Source organism: Battus philenor, unplaced genomic scaffold, assembly GCF_028537555.1.
Source record: "Battus philenor isolate CCGP_79_NKW_IND1 unplaced genomic scaffold, ilBatPhil1.0.hap1 SCAF_4, whole genome shotgun sequence".
NCBI lineage: Eukaryota > Metazoa > Arthropoda > Insecta > Lepidoptera > Papilionidae > Battus > Battus philenor.
This window is the reverse complement of record NW_027181704.1, coordinates 12302744-12314556: the sequence shown is the minus strand read 5'-3', so window position 1 is coordinate 12314556 and position 11813 is coordinate 12302744. Positions and strand designations below refer to the sequence as shown.

Genomic DNA, 11813 nt, shown 5'->3' with positions numbered 1-11813 from the left:
CATGTCTGTTCATCACCATTAAAAATGTGCAACATAATGGTATTAAAAGTTAGCGACGAGAAAAAAGAAATTATTGGATAATATGTAACAATTTTTGTTATTAGCTTATAGTGAAACAAAAAATGGTAAATGACGCACAAATAGAGCCGCCTCCAAGTACAAATGTAGACAATCGTGCAAATAATACGATAAACGTTAATCGAACTATAAAAATTTTGGAGTTTAAGGTGATAATACATAATAATGATAATTTTCTGTATTGTAATTTATAAGTAAAAAAATAAGTTTTTCAGGGATTACTATGGACGTGTGCCCTGAGAGAAATATGTTTAACTGCCCTGTGGCTACCTTTAGGTGCACTAGTATTTTGTTACGTGACAGCATCTATATTTCAAGCAGATGATATACATGAAACGCATTGTAGAGTAAGTTATCGATTGTCTTTATATTTTATTATATTTTTCATTTACTGTTTATTGTACATCAATAAGGACAAAAATAAATCACATGTAATAGACCAAACGACACAAAAACATTTAAGTACAATGGGCGGTGTTATTGCAAAAAGCGATTTCTTCGAAACAACTGTTGGATGGATTTGGTTAAAAATATAAAAATATTACGGCCAATGTACACATGTTACATCCAACTCTTTTTTTTACAATTTTGAAATAACGCGGTTGACCATTAAGAACAAATACAGTTTTTACAACAATATTTTGTTCCAGCACTAATCGCTAAAATTTGTTTTAATTCTATTTTTGAAAGTGTTTACAGAAACATGTCTATACTGCAACAAAAAAATGGGGGAATACCAAGACCGCCGGTATTGGTCCAGACGGATATTTGCAAAGTAGATATTTATCTGGATTTTTAAGTTTTTTTATGGATTGAATTAAGTTTATTTTTTTTTACTGCAATATTACTCGTACTTTGTTAAAATGTATTTTATATTACTTCTTTTGTACGGTTTTTTTAATATTTTGAATTTACCCATCATACACGATTTTTATTATGATATGTTACATATAATTGTTTACGCGATCTGACACGCTTTTTTAACGAACGTATTAACCGTGTGGTCGGGGTACGTATTAGTTATAACGCTAGTTATATAATTATAATTTTATTAAATTTAAACTAAACATTTCAGGTTTATAATGTAGTACCGTCAATAAGCGCAATCACAGGCATCAGTCCACAAAGGTACATTTGGCGGATTTGCATTGCTTACCACCTAGGACCAAGGCTTTTAATAGGATCTCTATATTACAACTATCATAAAGAACGCACTTCATATATTACGGAAGAAAAGGTATTTGTTTGACTTATGGATTTATCCTCTTGTCTAAAATTCACATTCGAAAAATCGACGACTGATAATATGACAGCTGTCAACCATACTTGTCAAGTTTTTTATTTTTTCTTTTAAGATATTATCGGTTTATAGTTTTAAATTAATTTGGTCCGAATCTTACTAACCAGTTGTAAAAATTATTTTGAAAAGTTGGTGGCACACATATTGCCACTACCAGCTAAAGGGTTAATATCATCATGTTCATTTTAGGCGTTCCACTGCTAGACATAGCCTCCTCTATAGATTTCCAATGGACCCGGTTGAAAATTGCTTCCAATGTCTTCCGACCAATTTATCCAGGTCGCCTGCCGACCTTTTAGGTGGACAATGTTGGTCGCCGATCCGTGGTCTCTGCTCCCAACCCTTAAGACCCAAGCTTCCATTTGTTCTGCACACTGCAGTGCCAATTCGACTTTTCGAATCGTTCATCTAAGGATCTTTCACATTTTTGATTCGGCTTCATAAAGAAATCTCACGCGTAACTCTCTTTGTGGCTCGTTGAGAAACTGTAAGCTTGATGCCCTGAGTGAGAGACGTTTCAGTTTCTTAAATTTTCTTTAATATACTACATTTACACGCACTAATATTAGTTCATAGTTTTTCGTTTTACCTTTTACAATTCTGCAATAATAATTTCAGACTCGAGTGCTCGCAAATAAATTAGGAGATGCCTGTTACTGGTTAAATTTGTTAGAACTGTTTGCTCTCACAGGAGTGACGTACGTTTCAAATAGAGAAAATTATTGTAAGTATCCATAAGTTTATGAAAACTATATTTTATAAGTGTGAATTTTAATTTATGAATTATAAATCATTTATATTAATTGCTTTTGTTAGTTTAGTAACTGATGTAAATAAGTTCTGTATTGGAACCGTCACCTGAAGTTTCACTTTTCTCTCTCATGTTGTCAAACCACGTTACTCTTTCTGCCCCCCTCCCCTTGAAATATTGCCTTAAAAACTCGTAAGACCACCTTCCTGAAAATAATGGATAATCATGCAAAGAAAATGTTTTTTTTTGTGATATTGAAATTTAAATTTTTGTAAATATCTGAAGTAAAAAGAGAAACAAATTATTTATTTATTGTTTACATGTCTAAAGGTTGCTCAAATACCTTAAGATATTCTTAATTGGCAATGAAGTATCTTAACCATGATCGTCACGTTTTCTTAGATCCCCTCGTCGCTCCGTGCCATCTTTCTCCTGTCGTAACGAACGTATTTTTTAATATCACAATTATTGTAAAATAATAATTCGAAAGATTTAAATGGTCGCATAATTTTTGTAAAAAAAAGACCTAAAATATTTATGGTTTTTGTTGTCCTTTTTTAATTCTTTGAATAATTATAAAGCGCGTAAACCTTAAAGCGTTCTTTATCTTAATAAAACATAGAGAAATAGCAACAAAACTAGAAATTAATGTTTAGATTAAATAACAGATAATGTGTATTTATTAGACATTTAGTTAATAGTGTAAGTTTATTAAGGATCGTATAAATATGCGACGTACTTTCTGAGAGATAAAGAGTTGACGACTTGAGAGACATCGGATGAGGCTTTAGGTAGTTCTAACTTAGTCTTCGGAGGAATCGCTGCTCATTACAGTTATACGTTAGAGTCACAAATAAAGTCATGACATGCGACAGAACACAAAAATCGACACAAGAGATTCTTGATAATTCCACTTTCTGTAGAAAAAACAATTTAGTAATAATATTCCACATAATACCATTAAATTATTTTATTGTTAGGTTGCTGTGTCGTGCTTAATCATGTTGTAATTAGAGCTTAAAGTTGAAAGTTTTATTAAAACCATTTTTCCATATTTAAAAACATTAAATGAAATTAAAACAAAACATGATAGATGTCATATATTTCTGGTACATTTAAAAGTAGAGTAGAAGTTAACATGATATTTCTAGACACTATGGTACTATCATGATATTTTCGTCAGATCTGATCAGAACACGATGTTTCCATTTTTTTACAATAGACACAATTTGAAATAATAGCGTACTTCATAATGGCTTACAGTTGCCTATTCATTATAACTCATATTTCATTTAATTGCAAAAATGGAAAAGTATTCCAGTTTTTAGACATCATGGAATTATCATGTTTCGTTCTATCACTCCTCAATTTAGTTATGCACATTTATGTTATTGAATTTGATTATGTATTAGTGTTTTTCAAAATGAAACCTGCCAATATTCAAATTTCACTAAGTAATAAAAAATACATAGGATGTTTAGCTTATTTTAACATTTATTCAACCCCGAAATATATGACCTGAAATCTTAATTTTACAGTTGTTCATGAGAAAATATTTATATTGTTTATGGTTGCTGCACTTCTTCATATGTTATGCCGAGCAAGGGTGGGATGTATTGGTAGTGACGCTGTCGAGCCAGTCAAAACCAATAAGCTCGTATGGATATTGTTCTACGTTGCAATCGCTGCTACTATTGGGCTCATTGTATTCTTTCTGCGACATCGTTTACTATGTCGCCCACTTGGTAAGAGATTCCACATTGATATATTGCAAACTTTGCAGATTTATGTATATTTTCTTTTATTATTTTTCTAAGCTTAGAATCAGATTTTAATGCTTGCTTATGTTTAAAGTGAAGGCACGACTCTTTTGATAATACTAGACAGAAGCGTTATTGGAGTTTCTTTCGCCACTACTTCTCCTAGCGCTAACGCTTTCTGAAGTAGTAACGGTGATCTGGGCCAAATCGAGGCACGGCCCTCTCTAGCACATCCGGTCGGAATGCTAAACGGGTATTGTCGTCACATCGTCACATAAGCCGATGATTATCTATAAGCGCCCTTGAGCCGGGTCTCTTCATGAGGCGAAGCGATTTAAGAGCGCGGCAGCCTCCCAATCTGGTAAAATAGCAGTAGGATATTATACTCTATTGTATGAAGTACACGTTCAGTTCATCATCATCCAAATGTAAGCCGGTAGACACCAACTGCAAGACATAGACCGTCTTGCAAAGATCGCTACTATAACCGATTTTCCGCTGCCTGTTACATTATAATAGTATTATAATAGATACTCGTAAAAAAAAAAACTTTTACCTCTAATACTTTACCGAATGAAATATCTATAACGTTATCAAAAGTAAAAGTACTGGTGGTATAACATTGATGATTATAGGAAAGTTTTTAATGAGTCGGAATAAAAGGCTTTATATTTATAACCTTTTCGGAATCTTACTGACACCACTTTGTAAAATAATAAACCCAAGAAGAAGATCCAAAGAAGTAGACGTGTTACTGAAAACAAGGGTAAGATTGGCGTAGATTCGCTAGGGCTTTAGCAATTTGTGCTAAACTGGACAAATTGAAGTGACATTGAGCACGCCAACTAGCGGCCAGAACAGATAGCCGATAGTTCCTTAAGTTTCTGGAGTGAAGACCATGGACTCGCAAGCAGCGTAGGACGCACGCCCATTTTCCCCTTTTGTGAAGGAATTACAGATCTTTCGTTCTTATTCTTTCCTTTTATCCGTCATAAAATCTTCCACTCCTTTGGCATTCTTGTCATCCTTTCACTCATAGTCTTTCATCCTTCTACTCCATTCCTAAAATATTAAAGTTTTTATCTTAGTATTATAATCACAGTTTTTATCGCTTAATTTTTATTTTGTTATAGTCTACCTTCAATTCAGTTCTATTATTACAATGCTCATTGGTTCGGAGACGAACTGGTCGGCTGCAGAGCAAATGGCGCTATTGCCTACCTTCGCTATAATACAGTGTCGCACTATAGAATGAAGCGGCCGTAGAACTGGACTCGTAAGAGTATCCTCAACGACTGGGACTGATAAGGACTTTTACTAGTCAGAATTCGCTTTTTTGTTTCTTTTGACTTCTAAGAGACACGGAAGAGAGGAAACAGAAAAGCTGAGAAGTGAATGCGTTCCGATGCACGTTTATGAAGGAGAAGGAAAGATTTATATCTTCTTTGAGAGAGGGCTGCATAGACGCCTGTTGCTGAGGAGATAAAGGATACGTAAAAAAAATTCCGAGAGGCGTAGCGTATAACGTCCACCAACAGTAGGCAGTGTTAAAATCGTCTTCTTCAAACCACTAATGCCACCATCAATCGGTCCTTTTGGAAATCTATAGAGGAGGCTTATGTCCATTAATCGATGATCTATGAATGATATGATAATAATAAAAATTACCATTGGCGCTGCGATGATCGAAGTAGAAACATCGAGAAGGTTTTAATCGATGCAAGTTCGATTTCACCCGTCTTTGTTCTCGTAAGGGTGAGAATGCAAAGGCATTTCACCATGTAAAAAGAAAAAAAAAGGTTGTTGAGAGTTGTGGCCCTGATTTCACTATTACGGAAACCGGTTTCTTGGCTATTACGCGATGAGGCACTCAAGTCACCCCTTTTAAAACTTCTCCGTTTTACCGCTCGCGAAGTGTTACACAAGATATATTTTAAATAAGTGATTGCTTTACTAATCAAATTCTTAAAACAACACTGGACTTTACGGAATACTTTTGTCTAAATCCTTCTTTCTAACGCATATATGTTTTATGTTTAGTATTAAAATTATTATTCGGTTATCGAATCAAACAGACGACGCCGTGCCTTTGCTTGAGTAATATTAATTGTTCGACCTTATTTTTCAGTTCTTTTTTATATTTTTGGATGTTCATAGATAGTTCATAAATAAAAGACTGCATAACTATATGTTTTGTTACAGCTTTCACCTGGTTTTCCGTTTGTGAATATATACTCGCAACAACCAATATGGCGTTCCACGCAGTGGTAGTACGAGATCTGCCGTTACATGAAATTCAAGTCATTTATCCAACTCGCCAAAAGGTGAATTAATTGTGTATAGTATTTATATAGACAATCATTCATAAATTATAAAAAAAACAATAACATCTATTAAAATGTAAATGTTTTTTGTAATGCCTCGGTTATTACTGTATAAGAGATAAAATGTATATTTGATGAAAAGCGAATAAGAACTATTGGCTATCTTACGAGGTTTTAAAGACAGATAAAAATAGTTAAATAAATAGATTCTACAAATATTAATATGTATATATCAAACTTGTTTTGATTATCTGTTATAATATATGTTCAGTGTTAACTTTTAGCATAATGAAGTAAAAAAGTAGATAATTATGGTTTTTATGCGCGCAAATATAAATAAATGAATGAAAAAAAATGTTAATTATTGTTATTTAAAAGTTCAAGCTCATTAATTTTCAGCCATTATTCATTACTTTCATAGATTTATAAGTCAAAAATTTACAATTAATTAAAAGCACTCTGTAATTCTAGAGTATTTGATTTAGATAGAAGCCTTCATTAATGTTATTGCTCATTAGTTAATAATTAAGGGTTTTAAGTAGATTATAGTAATATGTTGGGTTTCAAAGATGACTTCGTGTTAATCCAAAAAAAAGTACTTTAATACGTAATATAATTTAGATGAAAACTGCCTTAATAAAGTTGAATATGCTTTAGTATTATAACAATAAAGTGAAAAACAACTTTAGAACAAACTTTTGATTTTAAAAAGTTATTGAAGGTTTTTAAAAGTGTAAAAATGACAAATTGGAAATGGACCAATTACTTAATGTCTCATTATTATATGGAATATTATTATAAAATATAAAAACATATCCAAAAATGTTTTAACTATTCTATTGAAACTTTTAAACTTTGACGAGACGATAGTAAAAGCACTGGTATGTCTACTTTTTCTGAAGATCGTATACTTCTTGTATAAAATATTTTAATATTTCTTCTCTCAGCTATGTACAAGAATATACTAACAGGGTCACTTTTTTAAAATCTTTAAAACGAAAATTCAGAAGTGACAGTGAACCATCACGTTTAATACGTAAAAAGCAAAATATTGTAAAATACCTTTTTGTCAATCTATTCATGTACATTCATCTATTTTATAATGTTTTCATTATTTAATGAAATAAACATACGTACAGTAGTGCAAAACGTTATTTGTGAAAAATATTAAAATGATATAGAACTAAATAACTTAGTAAATTCAGGATAACAGTTTAAAATTTTGTTTATAAGATTATAAAATATTTTATTTATAATTTTGCACAAGTTGAACTGGTAAAATTGTAATGTTTATAAATGACGTTTATTTAACTTATGTAGTGCGTTTTTAATAATACAATCATTCTGCTAACGCTAAGCCCTCTAATGATTGCACAAGATAAGAATTGAAATGATTGTAATTATCACAGTATCATTAGTGAATGCAATTATGAACGGTTTGTAATTTTGTATCGTTACAAAAGTAGATTGAATTGTTAAACGAACGTTATGTAATTATTTTAAAATGTTTTATAATAAAAATGAAGGTTTGCACAATTTGTTAATTCATTTACGAATAATTTATTACACTCGTCTGTAAATATAGACAAAACTTGAAAATATTTGAAAAGATGTTTATTATAAAAACTTAAAGGGTTTGTGTAAATAAAAGCAACTTTTCTCCATTCTGCAGAAAATTATCGAGGCGTTTTTTATTTCTAAATGGTTAACTTTTATTACCTTTGGAAGCATAAAAGACTAGATGAAGATCTGTACAATCTTTTGTTGTAGAAGGATTTGTTTTTTGTGAAATATTCCAATTAATATATAATATATATTATATGTTATTTACACAATGGAAAAATTAATATAAAATTAGATATACCTTTTATTATTGTTAAACAGAGTATCTGCGCTAAACAACATTGCGATTCCAAAAAGATGCGTGCATCTTTATATCTCTTTACAATTGGAGACTTGCAAACTATTTTCTACTTATTTACAAAACTGAATTTATAGAAATGTTAATATCTATTATATAGGCTAGTGAAATATCATCTCATATTTCTTGGGACGGAGCTCTGCAGTGTAACTTGTACAGCACTGTTATGGGCGGGCCGAGGCACTTCTTCATCATCACCGTTATTTCTGTAATGGTACTCCATTACTTAACTTAGCCGATCTCATTGATTTCCCTTTCCCATAAATCCGGTTGGAAGCGGCCCGCATTCGTTGTTTTTGGTAGACCTTAACAAGTTCAGTTGAACACCTTGTGGGATGTTCTACGCTGCACTTGCGGGTGTAGTCTCTATTTCAGCACCTAAAAAGTCCAGCAACCTCTGCTTTTGCGCACTATGGGCACTGTTCATTGGCACAGAAACTTTTACGAGTTATTAAACTTATTAAAAAGTAACCAATTTTTAATACTACGAGTTATATAATTTTCAAAATACTTCTTAGGTGGTTATTACGGAAACAAAATACAATTTCAAGTGCAGCTCGTATTTGCAATGTAGATAAAAAAAGCAAAACCATTCTTAAATTTTGAAAATCAACGTTTTTAACAAGGCCTGTTTACGTGATCTTGAAAAAAATGAACACTATTTATTTACGCACCAGAAAATAGTACTAATTGTGAGTTCGAACTCATAGTAAGTCATGTGTCAAAAACAATTCCAATGAAAATTATGACTTTTAAATTCTTTTTTAAATTTATTAAGGTTCGAATTGATAATTCATAGCTAAGACAGGACATGGTCTCTCGAGTCATACAGTCACCAAGTTCGCTATCTAGGAAGAGTTAGAAGTTTGTAAATAGTATTATTTGGTGGATTTAAACAATTTTAATATACTATTAAGAGAGTAGTAAATGCGCCCTCTAGGGGCATAATGAATAAGCTTTAAATTTAACTCTAGATGGCGGTAGAAAACTGACAGTTCGAAATAGACGAATGTTTTATCTCTGTCTTATTAAAGATGGCGACGAACCGGGGCTACGCAGGTATAAATCTTCTATGTGTTAGTGTACACATGCACAAAATTTCACGTTTGACCGCTTCGGTACGCACACGGAGACAGCGCACCGGGCGAGCGCGGGACGAGCTCGGGGCGGGGGGAGCGACGTCCGTGAAGTTGTGTCAGCATATGCGCAAACGAGGTGCGCATTCGTCGCGTGCGTTGTCGGGATTCTTTGTGCCATTCTTCGCATACCAATAAGAGTATATTCTTTAAATTTACTCTTAAATTAACAATTATTCAAAATTCGGCCCTTCACTACATCTTCAAACTCCGTTCTAGGTGAGTAAAAAATAATTTTGCTGTGATTTTCATACAGTTAACTCGAGATTTTGGTGATTTTTAATCGGGAATGTCAACAATGCGATCGCAATCCTGCAATATTTTACATAGTTGTCGCGTTTGCTTCGCTTCGACTTCCGGTCGTTCGGGTGTCGGCATTTCGCGATGTAAACATTATCTAGTTTTGGGAATGGGACATTTAGGAAAAGTGTTAGGGTATGAAGTGTGCTCGAGGTGTTTTCGTGTTGTTGAATTCGCTTGAGTGTGCCTACTGGGATGGCGCAATTTTCGAAAGACGCGGTATGGTATGGTTCGCCCGCGTTACACTTCAGTCGCGTTGGTGGCTGTATGCGATTTGACGTATTTCGTGCGCGGTGATGACACTTGTCAACTTATTTTATGAAATGTCAAACGTTTTACATGCGTTGCGCGAGTGAATGGTAAACAAATTGACAGTGAAATTGATTTAAATGCAGTGAAATTCCTAACGAGTGACATGGACTGTTATTATTCGAAATATTATCCGAGGCGTGAGTACTTTCTTTATTGAAAATAAACAAACAAAATTCCTTAAATAACTCTTTGAATTCCAAGCATTTTGCTTAGTTTGGCACATTTTAAATTGTTACTTTTCGGTGATTTTAGATCTTTATATTACTAAATCGTTGCAGTTTATTTTACAATTAATCAATTATCTAATCTTTCATATTTTTGTTACCAATTTATTATTAATATTTTTTATTATTATTCTTTATATATTCTGCTAATTTTTAAAATTTAATATTTTAGTCCTTTATAATTGTTTTAGCTGATACATACATTTTAGTAAGATCTAATTAACATAATAATTAAAAATAATCGATAAACTATTTTGAAAAATATATTATATTAGGCCCCTTACATAGTTGGTAACAAATTTGTATTATACATTAATTAACTTTTAAATTTAATATAATTTTATTTTTAAATTTAATATATTTTAATTTTTGATCGTAAAAGGTTTCAAATATGAATCTAATTATTATTAACTGTCTTTATATTATTTATAACTTTTTAAAGAAAAAATTCGTACTTCTTAAAATAATAATGTAAATTTTAAATTTAAGTAACTAAGTAATAATAATTACTATGACGATTGATGTATATATAATATATAATATACACATGTATATATAATATGCAATATAATATACAATACATAATAAATAATAAACAATAGATTTATTTAGTAATCTATTATACCCATATATATATGTATTAGTTTTTAATGAAAACCGGTTTATTTGTAATACAAGTAAAAGTTAATCGCTACAGGAAAACACTTGCGCGTTTGTTCAAATGCAATAAGGACTTGTTTATTTTTGTAAAATCTCATTTTATCGCCTGACGTCGTTAGTTGACGGCTCATAATTTCTGTTCTTGGGTGACGTAGATAGTGTTGAGGAATCAGATACGGCCTTTTATAATTGGAAATCGTATAATTTTAATGCTTCACGAACGTGATGTTTTACCGCCGAATTTAAATCTTGTGTGTCGGAGTTTGCATAGAACTTAAGTCGAGCCTATTGTTTTATTATTAACAAAACAGATACATTAAAATTTTAAGACTGACATTTTTTAAAGATTTTGTAACAAAAAAAAAAACAAAAAAATTTACCTAACACGTTTTCTAGCGAATGGTCCCATGTCCATATCACGCGAGATTATTCAGAGATAATACTTTTTTATTATGTTATCTACATTACGAGTAATAGATATTTTTAATCATGGGTTAATTATTTTAATAAATCTTTTGTATCGTCGCTTATAATAAAATTCGCTAATAGTACTTTTTGGATATTTCTACATTTTAGTAGCCAATTTTAAAATATTGCTATGTAGGTTATGATTTTTTTTCTAATTTATATATTTCCGTTAGCCGGGCATAAATCAATCATCCCGAATTTCAGTTTTTATTTTCGTAGGGGAAAAAAGGAGAAAATTTGTGATCGATTCTTTTTTCAAGAGAACGGTGTAATAAAAGTCGCTAAACAATAGTGCACCATCCATTTAGAATAAAAGAAAGGTTAGATTATAAAGGAATATTTATGATTTTTTATTGAAACAGTTTTACTCAAAAAGATGACAAGATAGCTTTTATAAACTTATGCAAAGTCGGCTGTCGAAGTGGTACCTTCTAATTTTACCGGTAAATATTTTTACTCGTGTCTCAAAAGTTTTACTTTTTGCTAGTTGGATTGGTTTGACAACGGTGATAAGTCAATGTAAAAAAAAAATAAGGAAAATGCGTCGCTTGGCACCACATCCAGTTCGATTCCTAGTTG

At 31.7% G+C, this 11813-nt stretch overlaps 2 protein-coding genes across 5 annotated transcripts in view; both read left to right on the top strand.

Annotated features, from left to right (window-relative positions):
- The first annotated feature begins 122 nt into the window (after positions 1-122).
- On the top strand, positions 123-6264 carry LOC137928916 (post-GPI attachment to proteins factor 2-like). The gene is made up of 6 exons (XM_068771921.1): positions 123-227; positions 294-425; positions 1154-1315; positions 1997-2102; positions 3668-3874; positions 6092-6264. The coding sequence occupies exons 1-6, from the start codon at positions 123-125 to the stop codon at positions 6220-6222; spliced, it is 843 nt and encodes a 280-aa protein (XP_068628022.1). The 3' UTR covers positions 6223-6264.
- A 3062-nt stretch (positions 6265-9326) lies between these two features.
- The window catches only part of sd (TEA domain transcription factor 1 homolog scalloped), a 107809-nt gene continuing 105322 nt past the window's right edge, over positions 9327-11813 (top strand). For 3 of the 4 annotated variants that reach the window (XM_068771456.1, XM_068771453.1, XM_068771454.1), the window contains exon 1: positions 9801-10019. In XM_068771456.1, coding sequence (XP_068627557.1) covers positions 9986-10019 — 34 coding nt within the window. In that variant the 5' untranslated portion in view covers positions 9801-9985. Of the gene's footprint in view, positions 9490-9800; positions 10020-11813 lie in introns of those variants that run through there. The other variant, XM_068771455.1, reaches the window with a different exon arrangement.